Genomic DNA, 27,688 nt, shown 5'->3' on the forward strand with positions numbered 1-27,688 from the left:
TTCCCAAAAAGTTAATCTGCAAGTCAACTGGGTCGTAAAGAAAGCAAACTCAATGCTAGCATTTATTTCAAGATGGCTTGCGTACAAAACCAGGGATGTAACGCCGAGGCTCTATAAGGCCGCATTTTGAATATTGGGAGCAAATTTGGGCACCATATCTGAGGAAGGATGTTCTGGCTGTGGAGAGGGTCTAGAGGTTTACCAGGATGATCCCAGGAATGAGTACATATGCTCCAGGAAGGTTGTCTTTAGTAGTTAATTCTGAAACCAGCAGCGTACAGGCGACTCCCCGGTAGCAGCGGGTGGAGGTAGGGGTTGTCTTCCTCAGAAACAGTCACAGTCAGAGTCTAACAGTGTGGAAACAGGCCCAACTTGCCCGCACCGACCAAAATGTCCCACCCGCCTGGGACATTGGCCCATACCCATATCATAATTTCACTTAATATGAATCTGCGTCATCTGTACATTATAAAAACTATAAATAAAAATGGTACTTCTGATCACGTTCATCTGGGCCCAGTTTTGTGCAGTGGAACATGAGAAGAGGGAGATTTCATATAATTCACTCTAACCATTACACATTTTTAAACTTGTAATACGGTGGTGCAGAATCGCAGTCCCTCACAGCGCCACAGATCCCGGTTCGATCCTGACTATTGGTGCTGCCTGTACGGAGTTTGCACGCTCTCCCCGTGGGTTTTCCCTGGGTGCGTCGGTTTTTCCCACACTTCAAAGATGTACAGGTTTGTGGGTTACTTGGCTTTGGTAAAAATTGTATTGTATTTTGTATTGTTGTATTCAATTTATTGTCATTATCTCATATTAGAGACAACAAAATGAATTTTCCTTACAGTCAAGTATCATAAAAATAAATAAATAAATAAAACATATTAAAATAAAAAAATTAAAAGAAAAGAAAAATGAAAAAAATTTAAATTAAAATTAAAAAAAGCTCAAACACAGTCTGAGGAACTGAGGTCTGAAGAAGGGTTTCGGCCCGAAACATCGCCTATTTCCTTCGCTCCATAGATGCTGCTGCACCCGCTGAGTTTCTCCAGCAATTTTGTGTACCTTCGATCTTCCAGCATCTGCAGTTCCTTCTTGAACACAGTGTCAATTGTCCCTGGTGTGCAAGTTTGCACAGCACGCAAGATAGTTTTATGCTGGGTTTTAGCACCATCTACTGGTTAAACCATCAATGCATGGAGAATATATAAAACAATGCACATTGAAGACAATGTCATATTTTGTCTGCAGACACCAGGTCAATCAATAGATTGGTGGAACACCTCAGAAAGAAGACCAGTATTGTCCCAACAATCGCACAAACTCACTTCCTAGTTATATAACAGCTTAGCAATTATAAGATGAAACCATCCCTAATGTGGCTCATCCTGGTACTCCAAGACCAACTATAATTTGCTCCAAGCCAATCTCAGTCACACAGCACAGACACAGGCCCTACAGCCCAATTCATTCACGCTGGCCAATATTCAATAGTCTCATTTGCCTGCCTTTGGCCCATATCCCCCTAAACCTTTCCTATCCATGTACCTGTCCCAGTGCCTTTTAAATGTTGAAAGACACAAAATGCTGGAGTAACTCAATGGGTCAGGCAGCCTCTGTGGAGAAAAGGAATAGGTGACGTTTCGTGTCGAAAGCCTTCATCAGACTGAGAGTCAGGGAGTGGGAAAGTACCCATGCAGGTAACATAGAAACATAGAAACATCGAAAATAGGTGCAGAAGTAGGCCATTCGGCCCTTCGAGCCTGCACCGTCATTCAATATGATCATGGCTGATCATCCAACTCAGTATCCTGTACCTGCCTTCTCTCCATACCCCCTGGTCCCTTTAGCCACAAGGGCCACATCTAACTCCCTCTTAAATATAGCCAATGAACTGGCCTCAACTACCTTCTGTGGCAGAGAATTTCAGAGGTTCACCACTCTCTGTGTGAAAAATGTTTCCGGCACTTCCGAAAAACTGGTACAGCCGGCAGTGAAGAAAGCAAATGGCATGTTAGCCTTCATAACAAGAGGAGTTCAGTATAGGAGCAAAGAGTTTAAGAAGGAACTGCAGATGCTGGAAAATCGAAGGTAGACAAAAGTGCTGGAGAAACTCAGCGGGTGCAGCAGCATCTATGGAGCGAAGGAAATAGGCAACGTTTCGGGCCGAAACCCTTCTTCAGACCGAAGGAGCAAAAAGGTCCTTCTGCAGTTGTGCAGGGCCCTATTGAGACCACACCTGGAGTATTGTGTGCAGTTTAGGTCTCCAAATTTGAGGATGGACATTCTTGCTATTGAGGGAGTGTAGCCTAGGTTCAACAGGTTAATTCCCGGGACTGTCATATGTTGATAGAATGGAGCGGCTGGGCTTGTATACTCTGGAATTTAGAAGGATGAGAGGATATCTTATTGAAACATATAGGATTATTCAGGGTTTGGACACGCTAGAGGCAGGAAACATGTTCCTGATGTGGGGGGAGTCCAGAACCAGGGGCCACAGTCTAAGAATAAGGGGTAAGCCATTTAGAACGGAGATGAGGAAAAACTTTCTCACTCAGAGAGTTGTGAGTTTGTGGAACTCTCTGCCTCAGAAGGCAGTGGAGGCCGGTTCTCTGGATGCTTTCAAGATAGAGTTAGATAGAGCTTTTAAAGATAGTGGAGCCAAGGGACATGGGGAGAAGGCAGGAACGGGGTACTGATTGTGGTTGATCAGCCATGATCACATTGAATGGCGGTGCTGGCTCGAAGAGCCAAATGACCTACTCCTGCACCTATAGTCTACTGTCTATTTATTTCACTACTAAATCGGTGAAAAGGTACTCGTGCTCTGAGCAAGCACCAGAGGCCAGTTCATTGGCTATATTTACCAGGGAGTTAGATGTGGCCCTTGTGGCTAAAGGGATCAGGGGGTATGGAGAGAAGACAGGTACAGGATACTGAGTTGGATGATCAGCCATGATCATATTGAATGGCGGTGCAGGCTCGAAGGGCCGAATGGCCTACTCCTGCACCTATTTTTTTTTAAAAAATGTTTAAAAAAATAAGAAAAATAAAAAAGATATTGAATTGATATTAAAAAAGTATGCTTTCAGCAGAATTATGATGTGTATTTTAGCAGTGGATTGAGCAGTTCTGCACAACATTGATTGGAAACTTACCACTTCAGAGGTGCACCTTCATATTCAAACCACATCTCTCCCACATCCTCTTGTCTCATAACTTTCTGGAAGTGTTTTTTAGCTTTGTCCGTGACGAGCATCAGGTAGCTGACCCTTGGTAGAAGCAGCTGGAAAAAGTTTCAAAGTTACAAATGTTACTGCTTCAAAAGGAAAGCTAGTTTACTTAAAACAATGACTAGCTGGTAAATGTCTTGGGAGTCAGTGAAGTGAATAAATGGCATCTACACGCCTAGTTTTGTTGTCCCATAGTTTAACAGTGTAAAAGGCATTTTAGATTCTGATGTGGCATTAGGATAGGGTTTTTTGGTTAGACATTTAGTTTGTGTGTTTGTTAATATGTAGATAGCTTATTACTGAATATGAAGTTAGTTAATGTTCAGATGGATGGCACAATGGTAGAGTTGCTGCCTTACAGCGCCAGAGATCAGGGTTCGATCCTGACTACAGGTGCTATCGGTGCACAGTTTGTACTTTCTCCCTGTGACCGCATGGGTTTTTTCTGGGTGCTCCGGTTTCCTCCCATATTCTAAAGACGTACAGGTTTGTAAGTTAATTGAGTTTTTAAAAATTGTAAAATTGTCCCGAGTGTTTGTAGTGTGTGCTAGTCATAGAGTCATAGAGTGATACAGTGTGGAAACAGGCCCTTCGGCCCAACTCACCCACACGGGCCAACAATGTCCCAGCTGCACTAGTCCCACCTGCCTGCACTTGGTCCACATCCCTCCAAACCTGTCCTATCCATGTACCTGTCTAACTGTTTCTTAAACAATGGGATAGTCTCAGCCTCAACTACGTCCTCTGTCAGCTTGTTCCATACACCCACCACCCTTTGTGTGAAAAAGTGTAAAGGGCCTGTCCCACTTTCATGACCTAATTCACAACCTTTTTTACTCGTGGACATTTTTCATCAGGCGAGAAAAAACGCCACGACCTACTTGATGCCACGAGTACCTACGACTAGCATCACGGCCTGCTACGACCTACCTACGACCTCCTACGACCATGCTGCGAGTTTGAGTCGAGGGCAAACTCGGCAGAGGTCGTGAATTAGGTCGTGAAATTGGGACAGGCCCTTAACGGTCGGCACGGACTTGGTGGGCCGAAGGGCCTGTTTCCGTGCTGTATCTCTAAAGTAAACTTAACATAAGTGTCAATAGGTAGTTTTGATATTACTTGAGCATCGGGCTTGATTTTCTTGGTTGGGCCCTTATCCTGGTGTTATAGCTCTTATTTTGTGTCTCAACAGTAATTCCTGTCAAATTGCTACCACATATATTGTTGACAAAAATCAACCTTCAAAATCAAAGTACAAAGTACAAACCTCTTTGCTCCCTCACTGCTCGACACCTCGCTGCACCCGCTCTGCTGGACAACCTCTCTGCTCCCTCACCGCTGGATACTCTCTCCACCTGCACCTGCACACCTCTCTGCACCCTCACCATCATGCTCAAATACTCAACTCTGCAGATGGCTGGTTTCTGCAACAACCACATCCCATCCTGCATCCAGGTCGTTAAACAGCTTGGACTTCTGCGTTGACCCCGTTTCATCCACAGAGGCTCTCGGCGCAGGCTTGTTTGCTTCAACCACGGACATTCCATTCCATCCGTCTGCTCACTACCACGCTCTGCCCCCCCTCAACCGCGTCACCCCCCATCCCAGCTGACCACACGCACTGTCAACCGGGACAACCTCAGATCTCTCCAGCCTGCCCCCATCCCTCCACCCTCTCACAATGCCAACTTTGCCCTCCTCAACACCAGGTCGCTCAACAACAAAGCCCTTGCCCTCCATGAACTAACCCTTGACAACACTCTGGACTTCCTTCTGCTCACTGAGACCTGGCAACAACCCAATGTCTTCTTCTCCCTCAATCAAACATCCCCACCTGGATTTAATTACATTTCCAAACCCCGCCCCTCCCGCCATGGAGGTGGCCTCGCTGTTATTTTTAACCAGAATTTTCGGATCACTGAACTCACCTTCCCCCCAGTAGCATCATTTGAATTCCTCGCCTTCAAAGCCCTTTCCTCCATGACAGTCATCCTCATTTACCGGCCACCTAAACCAAACCCCTCCTTCCTATCTGACTTCACTGAACTCCTCACACTTGCCTCATCCCTCTCCCCACGTCTGCTGCTACTTGGTGACTTAAATATTCACATGGACTCCCCCACCTGCAAGCTCGCATCTGAATTCGCCTTTTTACTGGACAACTTCTCTCTCACTCAGCACGTCACCTTTCCCACCCATGACAAAGGTCACATCCTTGACCTGGTCTGCTCCACAAATCAACCGGTACTCGACCTCCATCCTTGCCTCTTCCCCCTCTCTGATCATAAGCTTATACGGTTCACCATCCCTTCTCCGACACCTCGCCCCCGCTTCCTCTGAGAAATCACCTTCCGTAATCTAAAATCCATTGATTCCCACCATCTCTCTGACCTGCTCTCCACCACTCTCCCCCTGGACTCAACCCCCATCTCACCTGATGATCTCACAAACCATCTCAACTCCACCTTGTCTACCTCCCTCAACACTCTGGCCCCCCTCAAAACAAGAACCGTAACTTTCAACACATCTTCACCCTGGTACACACCTGCACTTCGTAAACTGAAACTGACTGGTCGCCAACTCGAACGACATAAATAAATCATCTCTCACAGTCCACCTTGAAGCTTACAAACTCCACCTCACTGACTACAAAGATGCTCTCATTGCTGCAAAATCTGCCTACCTCTCCTCCATATTCACCGATCCCTGCCTAAACCACAGAACCCTCTTCTCCACAGTGGGCAACCTCCTCAAGCCTCGAGCCAACACTCTCCCTACCTCTACTCCGGATCTCTGCAACTCATTCCTCCACTTTTTCGCTGATAAAATCAGCACCATCTATCAATCTTTATCCCCTGTACCCGACTCCCCAGCATCTACTCCACCACCTACCAAGGCCCCTCCTTTCAACATCTCCACTGACCTCCTTACCCCTCCTCCACACTGCTTCCTCTCCCAGTTTGGCCTGGTCACCCCTATTGAAATCTCCAAACTCATCAGCTCTTCCAAACCCACTACCTGCTCCCTCGACCCTCTCCCCACTCCCCTTGTTGAAGTCCTGCCTCCCCGTTCTCTGCCCCTACCTCACTAATCTCTTCAAATCCTCATTGTCCCAAGGAATTGTCCCCTCCGCTTTCAAAACTGCTGCCGTTACACCAATCTTAAAGAAACCTGGTCTTGATCCCTCCTCTCTCATTAACTACCGCCCAATCTCAAACCTCCCCTTTCTTTCAAAAACCCTGGAGCGTATCGTTGCATCGCAACTTCATTCCCACCTCTTTGCGTATAACCTACTTGAACCCCTCCAATCTGGCTTTCGCCCCCTCCATAGCACAGAAACTGCTCTCCTCAAAGTCCTCAACGACCTCCTCACCTCTGCTGACACTGGTTCCCTCAACATCCTCATCCTCCTCGACCTGAGCGCAGCCTTCGATACAGTGAACCATAACATCCTGCTCACCAGACTCAAAGACCTCGGCATTGAAGGCTCTGCACTCAGCTGGCTCCGTTCCTACCTTTCCAACAGATCCCACTTCATCTCTCTCCACAACCACACCTCTGCTACAGCCGCAGTCACTCAAGGCGTTCCCCAAGGCTCCGTACTCGGCCCCCTCCTCTTCATCATCTACATCCTCCCCCTTGGTCAGATACTCCGCCACTTCAATCTGGACTTCCACTGTTACGCTGATGACACCCAGATTTACCTAGGCACCAAATCCCCCCACAACCCCCACCCTCTCCCATATCAACTCCTGTTTGTCAGCTATAAAAACCTGGATGCAACATAATTTCCTCAAACTCAACAGCGATAAGACAGAATTCCTCATCATAGGCTCCAAAGCCACACTCAGCAAAATCAATAACCCCACTCTCACCATCGACGGCACCACTGTCTCCCCATCTCCCCAGGCCCGCAACCTTGGCGTGATCTTTGATTCCACCCTCTCCCTTGAGCCTCACATCCGCCATGTCATTAAAACCTCCTTCTTTCATCTCCGCAACATCGCCAAACTCAGACCCTCTCTCACACCGCCCGCTGCTGAAAGACTCATCCATGCCTTCATCTCCTCCCGACTGGACTATTGCAACTCACTTCTCCTTGGCATCAGCTCCACCTACATCAACCGACTCCAACTGGTCCAGAACGCAGCCGCCCGACTCATCACCCACACCAAATCCTGGCATCACATCACTCCAGTCCTCAAAAAACTTCACTGGCTTCCCATCTCCCACCGGATCACCTACAAAATCCTGGTCCTCACCTACAAAGCCCTCCACCATCTGGCCCCCCCATATCTCACTGACCTCCTCTCCCCCTACCAACCCTCACGGTCCCTCAGATCCACATCAGCCGGTCTCCTCTCCATCCACAAGTCCAACCTCCGCAGTTTTGGGGACAGAGCCTTCTCCAGGGCAGCTCCCAGGCTCTGGAACTCCCTCCCCCAACTGATCCGCAATTCCGTGTCCCTCACCATCTTCCAGTCCCGCCTCAAGACCCATCTCTTCACCTCTGCCTATCCTTAGCCCCACGTCCCCGTCCCTTTTCATCTGTGCATTAATTGCCTCATACTGTGTTTTGTATTGAATTCTGTCTTTACTTTGTGTACTAGTCATGTCTCTACTATTTATTTCATTCCCCTTACATGTTTTTCCTCTACATGCTCAATTTTTGTAAGGTGTCCTTGAGACTCTAACGTTAAACTAAGATTTAAAATAAATCAATTGTTAAACTTCAGCTTAATAGATTATTATAAATTATTTTGCAACTATATGAACACAGATATTCAAGCAGTTGTAAAAATAAGTGCTCTCAAGATGAAAAGGTTGTGTGTGAGTCGCAGAGTGTGTGTTGTGTGTGTGCTGTGTGTGGTTGTGGTGTTGTGTGTGTGCGTGTGTGATGTGGTGGTGTGGTGTGTGTGGTGTGTGTGTGTGTGTGTTTGGTGTGTATCGGTGTGCTGTGTGTGTGTGTGTGTGTGGATGTGTTGTGGTGTGTATTGGTGTGTGTGTGTGTAGGTGTGTGTGTGTGTGTGTGTATGTGTGTGTGTGTAGGTGTGTGTGTGTGTGTGTGTGTGTGTGTGTGTGTTGTGTGTGTGTATGTGTGTGTGTGTCTCTTAGTCATACATCAGAGTGATAGTCACGCAGCACGAAAACAGACCCTTGGACCAACTCATTCCCCCCCCTCGTTCTCTTTGGACCAACTCACCCCCCGTTCTCTCAGATTCACCACGATGCCTTGGAAAAGCAGGTACAAAATCAAAGACTTGTGCTCATTCCTTCTTCTCCCCGCTCCCATCCGGCAGAAGGTACATAAGCTTGAAAGCGCACAACAGCAGACTCAGATACAGCTTCTTCACTTCATGAAAAGGTACTCTCTGGGCCGACCAAGATTGCCTCATCTAAGTTAGTTCCATTTGCCTGTGTTTGGGCGATATACTGTACCTCAATAGACGATAGACAATAGGTGCAGGGGTAGGCCATTCGGCCCTTCAAGCCAGCACCGCCATTCACTTTGATCATGTCTGATCATCCACAATCAGTGCCCTGTTCCTGCCTTCTCTCTATATCCCTTTATCTAACTCCCTGTTGAAAGCATCAAGAGAATTGGCCTCCACTGCCTTCTGAGGCAGAGAATTCCTCAGGTTCACAACCCTCTGGATGAATTTTTTTTACCTCATCTCCATTCTAAATGGCTTACCCCTTATTCTGAAACTGTGGCCCCTGGTTCTGGACACCCCCAACATCGGGAACATGGTTTCTGCCTCTAGCGTGTCCAATCCCTGAATAATCTTGTATTTCCTATACATGTACCTGCCTAATGCCTTTTAAATGTTGTTATTGGACTTGCCTCAACTGCTTCCTCGAGCAGCTCATTCCATATACCCACCACCCTCTGAGTGAAAAAGTTGCCCCTCAAGTTCTGATTAAATCTCCCTTTCAACCTCTGCTCTCTCGCTTTTGACTGTCCATTCACTCTGTCTACTCCCCTCATGGATCTATACAGCTCTATAAGATCACCCCCTCAGTCTCCTGCGCTCCAAGAATAACATCCTAGCCTGCCCAACCTCTCCCTTTATCGTAGGCCCTCCAGTCCCAGCAACATCCTCATAACTCTTCTCCACACTCTTTCAGCTACATGGCATCCTTCCTATATCAGGGGGACCAAAGCTGAACACTATTTACACCCCAAGACCCCTTTGCTCTGCAACACTCTCCAGGGCCCGGTTTGACGTCCCTAAAACCAACACCACACTTCTGTGTATTAAACTCCATTTGCCATTCCTCGGCCCACTTGCCCAACTGATCAAGATCCTACCTCAATTTTTGGTAAGCATCTTAACTGCCTATGATACTACCCAATATAGTCACACAATGCTGGAGTAACCTAGAGGGGCAGGCAGCATCTCTGGAGAGAAGGAATAGGTGACGTTTCGTGTCAAGACCCTTTAGACTCATCAGACTCTTCTTCGGGGAACAGGTGCCTGGAGTGCACTGCCAAGGCTGGTGGTGGAGGTAGATATGATAGTGGCATTTAAAAGGCTTTTGGATAGATCCCGACTTGAAAAGGTGGAGGTTCATTCCCTCCAGAGATGCAGCCTGACCCTTTGAGGCACTCTAGCGATATAGTGTTTTACTTTTGGACAAGGACATTTTTAACGCGGAATGTGGATCATGTGTAGACTGAGATTAGTTTAGTGTGCAAATGCAAATCTAGTCGGTCCAATCTTACCCCAAGATAACCTTGTTATGCTTCTCTGAACTGCTTTAATGTATTTATATAATTCTTGATATAAGAAAACTAAATGAGCACAAAGTCAAGAGGGGCTCTCACCAAAGCCTTATAAATTGGTATCATGGTTGACATGGTGGTTGGCAAGGACATTGTGGGCAGAGGGTCTGTTCCTGAGCTGTACTCTTCTGGATTCCATGTTCTAAGAACAAGCAGCGTAATTTGTAAGTGATACACACTGCAGCAACTGTACCCCAACACTAGAGGGAGCGACACCTTAGGTTTGTGGGTCGGCACGGTGGTGCAGCGGTAGAGTTGCTGCCTCACACCGCCAGGGACTCGGGTTCGATCTGGCCCCGGGTGCTGTCTGTACATTCTCCCCGTGACCGCGTGTGTTTTCTCCGGGCGCTCCGCTTTCCACCCACACTCCAAAAGACGTGCGGGTTTGAAGTTTAACTGGCCTCTGTATAAATTGCCCCTATTGTGTAGGGACTGGCTGAGAAAGTGGGATAACATGGAACTAGTGTGAATGGGTGACCAATGGTTAGCATGGACTCAGTAGGCCGAAGGGCATGTTTCCATGCTGTATCTCTAAATTAAGATAAATAATATCATTGCGGATCATTCACATCAACATCACTTTCATTCCTAAAACCCCGTCCCACGATACAAATTAATTCCACGAGTTCTCCCGAATTTGCCCTGATTCGAACTCGGAGATTTACGGTAATGGCCGCTCGTCGGTACTCGGGGCTCTCGTGGACACTTTTCATCATGTTGAAAAATCTTCACGAGTCTTCCCGTGTTTACCCGCCGTTAGCTAGTCTTCCCGAGTCCCTGCCGTTAGCGCTAAGAGACGTCCCCGAGCTCCGACGTACCCGCTACGTTCATGCTCCGTGCTTACCACGAGTTTGATTTTTTTTAAACTCGAGAGAGCTCTTGGAATGAACTCGCACCGTGGGACAGGGCTTTTAATATAAAAATATCTAGAGAGTGCTGTCTGTATGGAGTTTGTACATTCTCCCTGTAACTGCGTGGGCTTTCTCCGGATGCTCAGGTTCCCTCCCACATTCCAAGGGCGCGCAAGATTGTAGGTTGATTGGCTTCCGTAATCTGCCCCAGCATGTAGGATGGGAAACTGGGATAACATAGAACTAGTGTACAGGTAGACAAAAATGCTGGAGAAACTCAGCGGGTGAGGCAGCATTTATGGAGCGAAGGAATAGGTGACATTTCGGATCGAGATCCTTCTTCACCTATTCCTTCGCCCCATAGTCGCTGCCTCACCCGCTGAGTTTCTCCAGCATTTTTGTCAACCTGCGATTTTTCCAGCATCTGCAGTTCTTTCTTAAACACTAGTGTACAGGTGATCTATGATCGGCATAGACTCGGTGGGTCGAAGGGCCTGCTTCCACACTGTGTCTCTATAAACTAAACTAATCACAAATGTACTCAGGCACTACCTACTAAATTAAAAATTAGTCCTCAACTCTCACCGAAAAGGCTAACACCTCCCTCGTTACTGGGGAGCGAGGCTCTTAGAAAAAGGACCATATCACGGTTTTTCATAACACACAAACACATCAACTGGGCATGCAAGGAGAAAACAAGAGTAAGGAAAAAATACATTTTACTTCCTTTCCCACCACACAATTTGTGAGGGTGAATTTTATTCCATATCTCAAATGTTTTGAGTAGTAGTGATTTGTGAATACTGTACATGTGAACTTCTGTAACACAAATGGCTGTAATGGGAAGGATGTGTCAGAAGGAATCCCTCTATTCCTTGAACTTCCATGTGCCTATCTAAAAGTCTCTTAAACGCCACAATCGTATCTGCCTCCACCACCACCCCTGGCAATGAGTTCCAGATCCCATCCATTGTCAGTATAAAAAACTTTCCCCCTCTCGTTTTATAGCTACGCCCTCTAGTGTTGGACATCTCTAAATACTCAATGCTCGCATTTATTTCAAGCAAACTTAAAGCTAGCATTTATTTCAAGAGGGCTTGTATACAAAAACAGGGATGTAATGCCAAGGTTCTAAGGCACTGGTCAGGCCGCATTTGGAATATTGTGAGCAACTGTGGGCAACATATCTGAGGAAGGATGTGCTGGCTCTGGAGAGGGTCCAGAGGAGGTTGACAAGAATGGTCCCAGGAACGAGTAGGTTAACATATGATGAGTGTTTGTCGGCACTGGGCCTGTACTCGCTGGAGTTTAGAAGAATGAGGGGGGGACCTAATTGAATCATACAGAATAGTGAAAGGCCTGGATAGAGTGGATGTGGAGAGGATGTTTCCACTAGAGAGAGAGTCTAGGGCCAGGGGGCACAGCCTCAGAATTAAAGGATGTTCTTTTAGGAAGACGAGGAGAAATATCTTTAGTCAGAGGGTGGTGAATCTGTGGAATTCTTTGCCACAGAAGGCTGTGGAGGCCAAGTCAGTAGATATTTTTAAGGCAGAGATAGATAGAATCATAGAAAATAGGCGTAGGAGAAGGCCATTCGGCCCTACGAGCCAGCATTCAATATGGTCATGGCTGATCATCCAGAATCAGTACCCCTTTCTCCCCATATCCATTGTCTCTGTTAGCCCTAAGAGATACATCTATTTAAGAATAAGGGGTAGGCAATTTAGGACTGCGATGAGGAAAAACTTCTTCAACCAGAGAGTTGTGAATCTGTGGAATTCTCTGCCACAGAAGGCAGTGAAGGCCAATTCGCAGAATGTTTTCGAGAGAGAGTTAGATTTAGACATTATCATATTGAATGTTGCAGGCTGGAAGGGCCAAATGGCCTACTCATGCACCTATTTTTCTATGTTTCTATGTTCTAACTCTCTCTTTGTTTTGACAATTTTACTGTTGTAATGTTCTTTTTACAAACCATGTTCTCGGGGTATTTAAATCTAAATGTTATTAGTTATTTATGTTATGACATCGGGTGGAAGCTGCATAACAAATCTCGTTGCGCTTATGTGCAATGACAATAAAATATATTATTATTATTATTATTATCTTGAAGTTGGGAAAAGGGGAAGTACAACGGGATCTGGGGGTCCTTGAAAGTAAGCATGCAGGTACAGCATGTAGTGAAGAAAGCGAATGGCATGTTGGCCTTTTTAACAAGAGGAATCGAATATAGGAGCAAAGAGGTCCTTCTGCAGTTGTACAGGGCCCTAGTGAGACCATACCTGGAGTATTGTGTACAGTTTTGGTCCCCTAATTTGAGGAAGGACATTCTTGCTATTGAGGGAGTACAGCGTAGCTTTACAAGGTTTACAAGGGAGATGCTGCTTAATGACGATCTCATTTATCCAACGAGTTACGCTCTCTTTAAGTAGAAATGGACTAGGCGACTGCAGACTGCAGTCTGAAGAAGGGTCTCGACCCGAAATCTCGCCCATTCCTTTTCTCCAGAGATGCTGCCTGTCCCGCTGAGCTACCCAAGCTTTTTGAGCCTATCTTCGGTTTAAACCAGCATATGCAGTTCCTTCCTGCACCGCTCAAATCTGTGCCATTATTCAGTACTCCAATTTTTGTTTTATTTTACTAATTCTGGATAATATCGCCCCGTTTGTTGGTCGTACGCCTCTACCCCGCCCCTGGTGCTTTAAGTGCATTTATTTTTTCTTTTACCCCCGGGAGGAAAAAATATCAAATCCAGGGGTTCATCTGGAGCAGTTCTCGGATATAACAGCGAATGAAGAGAAATTGGCAGGTTATTTAGAAATTAATCTTTAAAGAGAGCGTAACTCGTTGGATCAATGAGATTGTCACTAGGCAGCATCTCCCCCCTCCCCCCCCCCCCCCCCCCCCCCCGTCCCGACCCCCTGGGAAACCGAAGGGAACGACAATCAATTGCCACGGATACAAATAATGTCATACACAAGAAAGGGCAGATGCTGGTTGACAAAAAGTGAACACACAGTGCTGGAGTAACACAAAGACGCAGCATAATTTTGGAAACGTCATCCCCTCACCCATTCCTTCTCTCCAGAGATCCTGCCTATCCGGTGAGTTAAAGAGTGCCCACGGTAGACTCACGAGTCACTACGGTAAACCCACGGGCTATTTACGTTCTTACGAGTTAAAAGTTTAAAATAATTTACTTCAAGAGCAAATTTGACTCGTGGAAATCTTTCATCGTGTTGAAAGATTTTCACGAGTTAACAAGTTTCCCGAGTGCCTGCCGTCAGCGTTACGAGTTCCGACGTTCCCGCTACGTTAATTCTACGTGATTACCACGAGTTTGATTTGTTTTAAACTCAGGATCACTCGTGGGTGGAATCGCACCGTGAGACAGGGGTTTAAGTCATTTAGATCGGAGACGAGGAAACACTTTTTTTCACAGAGAGTTGTGAGTCTGTGGAATTCTCTGCCTCAGAGTGCAGTGGAGGCAGGTTCTCTGGATGCGTTCAAGAGAGAGCTGGATAGGGCTCTTAAAAATAGCGTAGTCGGGATATGGGGAGAAGGCAGGAACGGGGTACTGATTGGGGCTGATCAGCCATAATAACATTGAATGGCGGTGCTGGCTCGAAGGGCCGAATGGTCTACTCCTGCACCTATTGTCTATTGTCTATTATTCTTCCACTGTGATTCTTGGTTATGGATTCCCCCAACATCAGGAATATTTTTCCTACATCTAGCCTGTCTAATCCCATAATATTTTCATATGCTTCTATAAGATCCCCTCGCATCCTAAATTCCAGTGAATACAAGCCCAGTCGACCCATTCTTTCTCATATGTCAGTCCCGCCATCCCAGGAATTAGCCTGGTGAACCTATGCTGCACTCCCTCAATAGCAAGAATGTCCTTCCTCAAATTAGGAGATCAAAACTGCACACAATACTCCAGATGCGGTCTCACCAGGGCTCTGTACAACTTCAGTAGGACCTCCTTGCTCCAATACTCAAATCTTCTCACTATGAAGGCCAACATGGCATTCGCTTTCTTCACTGCCTGCTGTACCTGCATGCTTACTTTCAGTGACCGATGTACAAAGAAACCCACGTCTCGTTGCACCTCCCCCTTTCCAGAACCTTGTGTCTTGGTGTCGAGACAACCTCTCTCTCAATGTCGGCAAGGAGATAGTGATGGGCTTTCAGGAAGTGAAGCGGTTCACATACTCCAGTTTGCATTGACGGCGCCGAAGTAGAGATGGATGAAAACATCAGATTCCTAGGAGTCAACATCATCAACAACTTCTCCTGGACCACCCATATAGAAGCAACGACCAAGAAAGCACACCAACGCCTCTACTTCCTTAGAAGGTTAGGAAGTCCAGCATGTCCCCTACAACTCTCACCAACTTCTACAGATGCACCACAGAAAGCATTTTATCAGGATGCATCACAGCTTGGTTTGGGAACAGCTCCATCCAATTTGCAGTGAATTGTGGACGCAGCCCAGACCATCACACAAACCAACCTCCCTTCTATTGACTCCATTTATACCTCAAGCTGCCTCGACAAGGCCAGCAGCCTAATCAAGGCTTAAGTGTGCCACATCTACATCTATACATTAGACAATAGACAACAGGTGCAGGAGTAGGCCATTCGGCCCTTCGAGTCAGCAGCTAGTAGTAAATTACATTCACTACCTAGATTAAATACTTCAAAAATCACACAACACATGCCACAACTTCTCTGTGCTATCAAGATGTGATAAACACTCATTGTTCCCCGTACTTACATAGTAAGGTTCGACCTCTCTCTCCGTTATTTCATCCTGAGACAGCGTGAAGCAGGTCGGTATTCTCCCAAACCAAACGTCCCGTAGTACATCTCTGTCATCTGTCATTTTTCCAACATTTGGTGCAACACATATAGACAGAGGTGCCTTGGCAACTGGGGGATTAAGAAAAGAAAAATACAGATTGAATACCCGCTGCACCCAGCTTCCTTCCCTCCAACCCCCACGAGTCTGAAGAAAGGTCCCAGCCCAAAACGTCACCGATCCACGTGCTTCGGAGGTGTTGTCTGACCCGCTGTTATCCCAGCACTTTGTGTCTCTTTTGGTAAGATGTGTGAATGGTTGTTCCACTATTGCACCCGTTCATACCCGGCAGACGGAAGCTGCCGAGCCCGGCCCCTGCTCCTCAAGGACTGGGAACCGGAGAGGAGGTGGAGGAAATCGGCTAACACTGGATGAGGAAGGGGGGGGGGAGGGGGGGGGGGGGGGGGGGGTCACATTCCGTGCCTTCGAGATTGGCTGCAGGAGGGACCCTGGGGGCAGGATGGGGTTGAAGATGACCGGGCAAGGAGAGGGACAACGTTATGGCCAGCTGCAGTTGGGACTGTGAAATGGTGACTATTGCATATATATTCAGTGGGCTGTTTTTTATGAATGATGTGCTTAACCAGGGATTGTAATATGTATGGCAACACATGATAATATGTATGGCAACACGTGACAATAAAGGAACCATTGAACATCCACCCAATCGACCAAAACAAATGACAGCTTCACTTCTATCGCGCACTTCTATCTAGTACATAGAACAATACAGCACAGGAATAGTCCATTCGGCTCATCGTGTCTTGTTGGGTATAGTTAATATCCGTAGTTCAAAAGTACTTTGTTTACTTTATCGGTGCCGGCTCTGATATTTTCTGTCGTTTTTCATGCCTCTAGTATCCCTCCTCCCCTGACTCTCAGTCTGAAGAACTGAGAGAAAATGAGAGATCTTTAGAGAAAAGGAACAGGTGACATTTCGGGTCATTTTGATGCGAAATGTCACCTGTTCCTTTTCTCCAAAGATGCCCCCTGACATATTTTCAACACTTCCGGCAGTCTGCCCTCCAAAGCCTCCAACCTTATCGTTCCCCAGCCCCGCACGGCCTGGTTTTATCTTCTCCCCAAATTCCACAAACAGAATGCCCTTGCAGACCCATTGTTTCTGCTTGTTCATGTCCCACTGAATTAATTTCCACATACCTCGACTCCATCCTATCCCCCCTGGTCCAATCTTATTGAAACATATAAGATTATTAAGGGTTTGAACACGTTAGAGGCAGGAAACATGTTCCCGATGTTGGGGGAGTCCAGAACCAGGGGCCACAGTTTAAGAATAAGGGGTAAGCCATTTAGAACGGAGACGAGGAACCACTTTTTTTCCAGAGAGTTGTGAGTGTGGAATTCTCTGCCTCAGAGGGCGGTGGAAGCCGGTTCTCTGGATACTTTCAAGAGAGAGCTAGATAGGGCTCTTAAACATAGCGGAGTCAGGGGATATGTGGAGAAGGCAGGAACGGGGTACTGATTGGGGATGATCAGCCATGATCACATTGAATGGCCGTGCTGTCTCGAATGGCCTACTCCTGCACCTATTGTCTATTAATCCCTCCTTACCTATGTCCAAGACACCTCACACGTCCCTTCGCCTCTTCAATGACTTCCGTTTTCCAGCCCCCCACTCCCTCATCTTTCCTATGGATGTTCAATCACTCTACACCTCCACCCCCCACCAGGAAGGTCTTAAAGGCCTCTGTTTCTTCCTCAACCGCAGAACCAGCCAATTTCCCTGTACCAACACTCTCCTCCGCCTAGCGGAGCTGGCCCTTACCATCAACAACTTCTCCATCGCCTCCTCCCACTTCCTCCAAATCCAAGACATAGCTAAGGGCACTCGCATGGGCCCCAGCTATGCCTGCCTCTAGGGTACGTCGATCAATCACTGTTCGAGACGTACCGTGGCCCTATATCCGAACTCTATCTCCGCTACATTGACGACTGCATCTGTGCTACCTCCCCCAACCATGCAGAACCCACTGACCATTAAATTTTACTACTAATTTCCATCCCGCATTCAAATTCACTTGGACCATCGCCGACATTTTAGTGATTCACCGTCTCATAAGGTCATGAGGAATAGTAGTAGAATAAGGCCATTCGGCCCATCTTCTACTCAACCATTCAATCATGGCTGATCTATCTCCCTCCTAACCCCATTCTCCTGCCTTCTCCCCATAACCTCTGACACACGTACTAATCAAGAATCTATCTATCTATCTCCAGCACAAGAGGCAGACTATCAATTGACATCTATTATAAACCAACTGACTCCCACAGCTGTCTAGACTACACTTCTTCCCACCCTGCTTCCTGTAAAGACTATCCTCTACTCCCAATTCTTCCGTCTACGTCTCGTCTGCACCTTAGATGAGGAGATCGGAGATGTCCTCATTCGATAGGGAAAGGGGGTTCCCCTCTCCCATCATAGACGAGGCCCTCACTAGTGTCTCCTCGATATCCAGGACCTCCGCCCATGCTCCCCTTCCCCAGGTCGTAAACAGGAACAGAGTCCTCCTAGCCCCGCACCTTCCACCCCATCAGCCGTCGCATACAGCATATAATCCTCCGACATTTTCGCCACCTCCAACGGGATCCCACTATTGGCCACATCCTCACATCTCCACCCCTTTCCGCTTAGACCATTGCCTCTGTAACTCCTGGGTCAACTCGTCCCTTCCCACCCAAACCACCCCTCCCCAGGTACTTTTCCCTGCAACCGCAGGAGATGCAACACCTGTCCCTATACCTCCACCCTCGACTCCATCCAAGGACCCCAACAGTCCTTTCAGGTGAAGCGGAGGTTCACTTGCACCTGCTCCAACCTCATCCACTGTATCCGCTGTCCCAGGTGTAGACTCCTGTATACCGGTGAGACCAAGCGCAGGCTCAGCAATCGTTTCGCTTAACACCTCCGCTCAGTCAGACTAAACCTACCTGATCTCCCGGTTGCTAAACACTTTAACTCCTCCTCCTCACATTCCCACACTGACCTTTCTGTCCTGGGCCTCCTCCATTGTCAGAGTGAGGCCCAGCGCAAATTGGAGGAATTTAGCTTGGGCAGTTTACACCCCAGCGGTATGAACGTTGACATCTCTAACTTCAAGTAACCCTTGCTTTCCCACTCTCTCCACCCCTCCCCCCTTCCCAGTTCTCCCACCAGTCTTACTGTTTCTGACTTCATTTTATCTGTTTGCTTTGTTGTTAACTTCTCTCAGCCAACAATGATCTATTCTACATTTTCATTGATCTCCATTCCCTTTGCCCTGTTTTCACACCTTTACACTTCCTTATCTATGTATCTCCCTTCCCCCTGACGTCAGTCTGGAGGGTCTCGACCCGAAACGTCACCCATTCCTTCTCTCCAGAGATGCTGCCTGTCCTGCTGAGTTACACCAGCAATTTTGTGTCTACCTTCTGTGTAAACCAGCATCTGTAGTTCCTTCCTACGCATGGATGGATCTGCTCGTTACCAAAGAAAAACTGAAGTTTTTGAGAATCTTTTAACAAGGAGAGAAAATGTTTGCTTTTTCATTTATCTAAAATGCTGGAGCAACCCAGCTGGACAGGCAGCAGGGAGAAGAAATGGGTGATGCTTCGGGTCGAGACCCTCCTTCTGGCTGAGAGACAGCATTGAGGGAGACCTGAGATGTGGAAGGGTGAAGTGTGAAAACGACAGATCAAAGCAAATGATCAAGAAAATGTAGAATGGTTCATTGTTAGCTGAGGGGAAGATGACAAAGATTGCTCCAGCATTTCTGCAAATGCCAAACCTGGGGAATAGACAATAGACAATAGGTACAGGAGTGGGCCATTCGGCACTTCGAGCCAGCACCGCCATTCAATGTGATCATGGCTGATCATCCCCAATCAGTGCCCCGTTCCTGCCTTCTCCCCATATCCCCTGACTCCGCTATCTTTAAGAGTCCTATCTAGCTCTCTCTTGAAAGTATCCAGAGAACCGGCCTCTGGGAATGTCAGATCACTGTATCAGACTCACAGCTGTCAATCAATGGCACATGTACCTCGGCATAAACAACGAAACTAATAAACTATAAACATGTTGCATTCATATAAGACGTTGGTGAGGCCACATTTAGACTGTTGTGTTCAGTTTTGGGCACTATGTTATTGGAAAGATGTTGTCAAACTGGAAAGGGTACAGAGATTTACGAGGATGTTGGCAGAACTCGAGGGTCTGAGCTATAGGAAGAAATTGAGCAGGTTGGGACTCTGTTCCTTCGGGCGCAGGAGGATGAGCGATGATCTTATAGAGGTGTATAAAATCATGAGAGGAATAGATCGGGTAGATACCCAGAATCTCTTGCCCAGAGTAGGTGAATCCAGAACCAGAGGACAAAGATTTAAGGTGAGAGTTTGATTTAGCTCTTAGGGCTAAAGGAATCAAGTGATATGGAGATAAAGCAGGACGGGGTACTGATTCTACATGATCAGCCATTGAATGGCGTTGCTGGCTCGAAGGGCCAAATTGCCTACTCCTGCACCTATTTTTCTTTGTTTCTATGAAGGGGGAAAGAGTTAATAGGAATCTGAAAGGTCTTCATCTTCACACAAAGGGTGGTGGGTGTCTTGAGTCCAGCGACTGAATCTAGCACCCACTGCCTAATGTGCCAGCTCATGACCAGGGGCTTCCAGATCTCACAATCGTGCCCTCGTCGCCACTTGCTGGTCGCCATAGGACTTAATCCAGAGTGTTAGGGTGTATGGAACAAGCTTCTGGAGGAGGTAGTTGTGACAGGGACTATCGTAATGTTTAAGAAACATTTACATAGGTATATGGATAGAATAGGTTTAGATAGATATCAGGGCTCGAAATTAACGGTTGCCTGGGTGCCAATGGCCATCTAAAGTCCCGCCGGGCAACCTAAAAACTGTGCCATTTTGCCCGGCTTGGCAAGCACCCGGGGACACCTGCCGTTCAATTCTGAGCTGGCCCCCCTCTCTATCAGTCTCCGTCTCCGCCCGCCATCCGTGTGCGGGCCTCCGGGTCTCCACTCTCCGGCTGCTCCTCATCCGCCGGCACGGCCAGCCACCTGGCACATGCGCACAACCACGATCAGCATATCATCAGCCGCCCTGCACATGGGCACTGCCACGGCAACTGGTCGGCACCGGGCACTTTCTCCCTCCCTTTGCATTGTGGGAGATCAGGCCGCCATTGCTGTCCGGTCGCCGCCTCACCGCGACCGCTGAAAACCAACACAGAATCACTCCCTGGAGCTGGAGTAACTCCCTGGAGTAACTCTTGCTTCTTGGTTTCCTGGTCCTCCAAAAATATTCCAAATGGACTTTAAACTGGAGGTGTTGGAGGGTCCACCACCAAACTCCAAACAATAACAGCTTATTTCACTTTATCTGTTTATTTATTGTGGATATATGCGGTCTATGGTTATATAGACACACTGAACTTTTATCTCCTGTTCTGTATTATGATTACATATTCTGTTGTGCTGCAGCAAGCAAGAATTTCATTGTCCTATCTGGGACACATGGCAATAAAACTCTCTTGACTCTTGAGTTGGACTTAAGCAAAAAAGGGTTCTAGGGAAAAAAGAGGTACCTTAAATTTAGTAGCGTCCGGTTGGGTAACTATGGTAGGGTGAAGACTATTCCATGCTTTAATTGTGCGGGGGAACTCCATGGAGCAGCCAGCATCTCTGGATAGAAGAAATTGGGTGACGTTTTGGGTAGAGGTCCTTCTTTAGACTCCCTCTGGTTTTAGTGTTTTTAGTTTAATTTAAAGATACAGCGTGGAAACCGGCCCTTCGGCCCACGCCGACCACCGATCACCCGTACACTAGTTCTATCCCACACATTAGCGACGTAAGTCAAGAGTCAAGAGTGTTTTATTCTTTCACGTCCCAGTTAGAACAATGAAATCCTTACTTGCAGCAGCACAAAATAATATGTAAACATGGTACAATGTTATAAACGCGAAAACAAAAGTGTATATTTATATATGAATAAATAAGTGTGTGTGTGTGTGTGTGTGTGTGTGTGTGTGTGTGTGTGTGTGTAATATATATACCCACACACACAATTTCCCTGCTGGGATTAATAAAGTTCTGTCGTATAATATTGTGTGTGTTGGAAGGAACTGCAGATGCTGGTTTAAACTGAAGATAGACACAAAAAGCTGGAGTTACTCAACAGGTCAGACAGAATCTCTGGACAAAAGGAAAATATTACGTTTTGGGCTGGGGTCTGAAAAAGGTTCCTGCACACCTTTGGAATGTGGAAGGAAACAAGAGCACCGGAGAAAACCCATGCGATCAAAGGGAAAAGGAGCAAACTCCATACAGACAGCACCCATATTCAGGATCAATTCCGGGGTCTCTGGCACTTTAAGGCAGCAACTTTATGGCCCATAGACTTGAACTGAATTAAAACATAAAGTAGCAGTAAAGGGGGACATAGCGTCACTTAGAGATTTAAGACTGAAAATGGATAGTTTCGTTTTTTTATTAACCAAAGTTATCGACGTATAATTTTTTGTGTGTTGGAAAACAAAATATAGTGGCACAGCTGGTGGACCTGCTGCCTCACACGCCAGAGATCTGTGTTCGATCCTGTCCTCGGGCACTGTCTGTGTTGAAATTCCACATTCTCCCTGCAAGCGTGTGGGTTTCCTCACACATCCCAAAGATGCATTGGCTTTGTAGGTTAACTGGTCTGTAAAATTGCCCCTAATGTGTAGGGGAGTGGGTGAGGAAAGTGGGATAACAGAACTTGTGTGAATGGATAGACAAAAATGCTGGAGAAACTCAGCGGGTGAGGCAACATCTATGGAGCGAAGGAAAAGGCGACGTTTCGGGTGGAGATCCTTCTTCAGACTGATGTCCGGGGGGTGGGGGCGGGAAAAAGAAAGGAAGAGGCGGAGACAGTGGGCTGTGGGAGAGCTGGGAATGGGAGGGGAAGGAGGGAGAAAGCAAGGACTACCTGAAATTAGAGAAGCCAATGTTCATACCGCAGGGTGTAAACTACCCAAGCAAAATATGAGGTGCTGTTCCTCCAATTTGCGGTGGGACTCACTCTGGCCATGGAGAAGGCCCAGGACAGAAAGGTCAGATTCGGAATGGGAGGGGGAGTTGAAGTGCTGAATCACCGGGAGCTCAGGTTGGTTATTGCGAACTGAGTGGAGGTGTTGTGCGAAGCGATCGCCAAGCCTGCGCTTGGCCTCACCGAGGTTGATCATACGCTGAATAATCCAACCACATTTTTGTTTGGAAGTGGAAAGAAATAATAGAAATTGCTTTCATTGCAACGTGTATAAAGAGTTGAGATACTGTATTGTAATTTTGCTGCATTGTGGTATATATCATGTCTTGATTGGTGAATATGTTTAGTTTGTGATTTTATTTGAAGCAGAAATAATATGTGAATGCTTAATTGAGCATAATTCCGACTAGTAACTACGCGCTTCGTCCGAGCACATTATCGCATGCGTCATGCAAACCGTCTTAAATGACCACCTAAACTGTCATTTGGCAACCTAAAAAGCTGCCTAGATTGCCTGGCAGGAAACAGAGAAAAAGTGAGAGCCCTGGATATGGACCAAACACTTGACACAAAAAGCTGGAGTAACAGCGGGACAGGCAGCATCTCTGGAGAGAAGGAATGGGTGACGTTTCGGGTAGAGACCCTTCTTCGGACTGGTTAGGGATAAGGGAAACGAGATATAGACGATGATGTAGAGAGATAAAGAACAATAAATGAAAGATATGCAAAAAAGTAACGATGATAAAGGAAACAGGTCATTGTTAGCTGCTTGGGTGAAAACTAGAAGCTAGTGCGATTTGGGTGGGACAGGGATAGGGAGAGAGGGAATGCCGATGCTATCTGAAGTTAGAGAAATCAATATTCATAAGCTGCCAAGCAAATAAGTTGGACATGTTAGTCGGTGTGGCTGAAGGGCCTGTTTCCACGCTGTATGGCTTTTATAAGCTAAATACTTAACCTGGGGAAGTGACATCATTGTATCAGAAAATAAGAAACCTATACCTAATCAGTGCTTGACAGTACCTGGATGCAATAAACTGAACTAAATGCCAAACGCTCTGTGTTCTGTTTCACAGAGACATGGCTCACCCCCAGCTCCCCAGACTCAGCAGTCCAGCCTAAAGGGTTCTCCATCCACGGTATGGACCGTACCCTGGCATCTGGGAAAGGGAGAGGACGGGGGCATCTGCCTCATGGTCAACTCTGCGTGGTGCTCAGACGTGGCAGTCCTGTCCAACTCCTGCTCTCCGCACCTGGAACATCTGGCGGTGAAGTGCCGTCCCTTCTACCTCCCAAGGGAATTCACCTCCATCATCCTGACCGCGGTCTACATCCCACCCCAGGCAGACGTCCGTCTGGCACTGGAGGAGCTGCACGCCGTGGTCAACAAACACCAGACGTCTTACCCCGAGGCATTTACCACCATTGCTGGGGACTTCAATAAGGCAAACCTCAAGAAATCACTCCCTAACTTCCACCAACATGTCTCCTGCTGCACCAGAGGACCTAACACCCTCGACCACTGCTACACCACCATCAAGAATGCCTATCGTTCTATCCCTCGCCCTCACTTCGGTAAATCCGACCATATTGCTGTGCTGCTTCTTCCTGCCTACAGGCAGCAATTGAAGAGCGCACCCCCAGAAGTGAGCACAGTACAGAGCTGGTCGGGGGGGGCAGAGGAACAACTCCAGGACTGTTTGGAGTCTGTAGACTGGGCAATGTTCAGGGACTCGGCAACGGACTTGAACGAATACGCCACAGTCGTTACAGACTTCGTAAAGAAATGTGTGGAGGACTGCATCCCTACAAAAACCTTCCGAGTGTTTCCCAATCAGAAACCTTGGATGAACTTTGAGATCAGCACTCTTCTGAAATCCAGACACCGGGCATTCACGTCCGATGATACAGTGGCCTACAAGTCCAGATACAACCTTGGTAAGGCCATCAAAAAGGCCAAAAGGGACTTCTGCTCCAAACTGGAGGATGAGACAGATGTTCGGCAGCTGTGGCGGGGCCTGAATGCAATCACCTCCTACAAGGCGAAACCAGGAGGCAGCTCGAATGTCGGCGAAACATCACTCCCTGACGAGCTCAATGCGTTTTACACACGCTTTGATAGGGAGAATACTGATGTGCTTTCCCGAGCCCCCATTCGCTGTGATGGTATTTCAGTCTCAGTCACAGAGGCCGACGTCAGGAAATCCTTCAGAGGGGTGAACCCTCGAAAAGCGCCTGGACCTGATGGTATACCCGGTCGTGTTCTAAAAACCTGTGCGGACCAACTGGCTGGAGTTTTTACGGACATTTTCAACCTCTCACTTCTGAGGTCCCCACCTGCTTTAAAAGGGCATCAATTATACCAGTGCCCAAGAAGAGTAAGGTGCCGTGCCTCAATGACTATCGACCAGTGGCACTAACGCTGATGATCAGGTGGTGATGAAGTGCTTTGAGAGGTTGATCATGGAGCAAATCAACTCCTACCTCGACAAAAACCTGGACCCACTGCAGTTCGCTTACCGCCACAACAGATCAACGGTGGATGCGATCTCGCTGGCCCTCCACTCCGCACTGGACCACTTGGACAACAAAAACTCATATGTCAGGCTGTTATTCATCGATTACAGCTCGGCATTTAACACAATCATCCCCTCCAAACTGGTTACCAAACTCGCAGAACTGGGTCTCTGCGCATCCCTCTGCAATTAGATCCTCGACTTCCTCATTCACAGCCCACAGTCTGTTCGTATTGGTGGAAATGTGTCAGCCTCGATAACAATCAGCACGGGAGCACCTCAAGGCTGCGTGCTCAGCCCCCTGCTGTACTCACTCTACACTCATGACTGCGTAGCCGGTCACAGTGCGAATTCCATCATCAAGTTTGCCGATGACACCACTGTTGTGGGGAATATCACTGATGGGGATGAGTCAGAGTATTGAAGAGAGATCGAGCGACTGTCCATATGGTGCCAGCACAATAACCTGGCCCTCAACACCAGCAAAACCAAGGAACTGATTGTGGACTTTGGAAGGAGTAGGATGGGGACCCACAGCCCCGTTTATATCAACGGGTCGATGGTTGAAAAGGTCAAGAGCTTCAAATTCCTGGGCGTGCATATCTCTGAAGATCTTTCCTGGTCCGAGAACACTAATGCAATTATCAAGAAAGCTCATCAGCACCTCTACTTCCTGAGAAGACTACGGAGAGTCGGTTTGTCAAGGAGGACTCACTCTAACTTCTACAGGTGCACAGTAGAGAGCATGCTGACCGGTTGCATCGTGGCTTGGTATGGCAACTTGAGCGCCCTGGAGAGGAAAAGACTACAAAAAGTAGTAAACACTGCCCAGTCCATCATCGGCTCTGACCTTCCTTCCATCGAGGGGATTTATCGCAGTCGCTGTCTCAAAAAGACTGGAAGTATCATCAAAGACCCACACCATCGTGGCCACACACTCATCTCCCTGCTACCTTCAGGTAGAAGGTACAGGAGCCTGAAGACTGCAACAACCAGGTTCAGGAATAGCTACTACCCCACGGCCATCAGGCTATTAAACCTGGCTCGAACAAATCTTTGATTATTAATAACCAATCATCTGTTATTTGCACTTTATCATTTTATTTATTCATGTGTGTGTATATATTTATATTATATATTTATATTATAGTATATGGACAAATTGATCTGTTTTGTAGTAAATGCCTACTATGTTCTGTGTGCTGAAGCAAAGCAAGAATTTCATTGTCCTATCAGGGACACATGACAATAAACTCACTTGAACTTGAACTTGAACCTGGGGAAGGCAAGTCACTGTATCAGACTATGTAGGAACAAAAACATGTGTGTGTGTGTGTGTGTGTGTGTAAAAAAAATGTACGTGTGTGCGTGTGTACTTGTGAGTATGTGTGTGTATATATATACACACACGTTGAACTTTTTTTCTCTCTCGTTATTATTATATTGTTTACAGTGTACTATGTTTTCATTTCTGTTGTGCTGCTGCAAGTAAGAATGTCATCGGGGACATATAGAGACATGGAAACGTAGAAAATAGGTGCAGGAATTGGGCCCTTTGAGCCAGCACGCCATTCAATATGATTATGGCTGATTAGCTAAAATCAGTACTCCGTTCTGGCTTTTTCCCCATATTCCCTTAGCCCCGAGAGCTAAATCTAAATCTCTCTTGACAATAAAACACTCTTGACTCTTGCTTCTTGAACTGGAGGAACTGGAGAGAAGGAATGGGTGACGTTTCAGGTCGAGCCTTCTTCGGACTGATGTCAGGGGAGAGAGCGGTACATGGATAAGGAAGTGTAAGGTGTGAAAGGATCAATGTACAATGTAGAATAGATCAATGTTAGTTGGGAGAAGGTAACAACAAAGCAGAGATAAAATGTAGTCAGAGACCGTAAGAGTGGTCGTAGAACTGTGAAGGGGGAAGGGATGGAGAGAGGGAAAACAAGGGTTACTTGAAGTATAAATAAGTCTGAAGAAGAGTCTCGACACGAAACGACACCCATTGCTTCTCTCCAGAGATGCTGCCTATCCTGCTGAGTTACTCCAGCTTTTTGTGTCTACCTTCGGTTTAAACCAGCATCTGCAGTTCCTTCTTATACAAAGAGGGAAGATTGGAAGAAGGGTTTGTCTGAAGAAGGGTTTCGACCCGAAACGTTGCCTATTTCCTTTGCTCCATAGATGCTGCCTCACCCACTGAGTCTCTCCAGCATTTTTGTCTACCTTAGAAGATTAGACTTCATTACCTTCCATCACTGTGAGAAACCTGGGAAATCCGCTGTGGTGGATGTTTATGTTAACTTTTATGTGTGTTATTGCGCTTTTATTTAGTTTTTTTAGTATGGCTATATGGGAAATAGAGTTTCATTGTACTTTGATTGGTACATGTGAAAATAAGA

General features: G+C 46.9%; 1 protein-coding gene across 2 annotated transcripts in view; it reads right to left on the reverse strand.

Annotated features, from left to right (window-relative positions):
- The window catches only part of atg5 (autophagy related 5), a 177,813-nt gene that overhangs the window by 149,141 nt on the left and 984 nt on the right, over positions 1–27,688 (reverse strand). The window contains exons 2-3 of one of the 2 annotated variants that reach the window (XM_033021928.1): positions 15,661–15,815; positions 3,165–3,292 (exon numbers count right to left, since the gene is read on the reverse strand). In XM_033021928.1, the coding sequence (XP_032877819.1) occupies positions 3,165–3,292; positions 15,661–15,768 (236 nt within the window). In that variant the 5' untranslated portion in view covers positions 15,769–15,815. Of the gene's footprint in view, positions 1–3,164; positions 3,293–15,660; positions 15,816–27,688 lie in introns of those variants that run through there. The other variant, XM_033021930.1, reaches the window with a different exon arrangement.

The sequence above is a fragment of the Amblyraja radiata genome, chromosome 5 (genome assembly GCF_010909765.2).
Source record: "Amblyraja radiata isolate CabotCenter1 chromosome 5, sAmbRad1.1.pri, whole genome shotgun sequence".
In the NCBI taxonomy this organism is placed as follows: Eukaryota; Metazoa; Chordata; class Chondrichthyes; order Rajiformes; family Rajidae; genus Amblyraja; species Amblyraja radiata.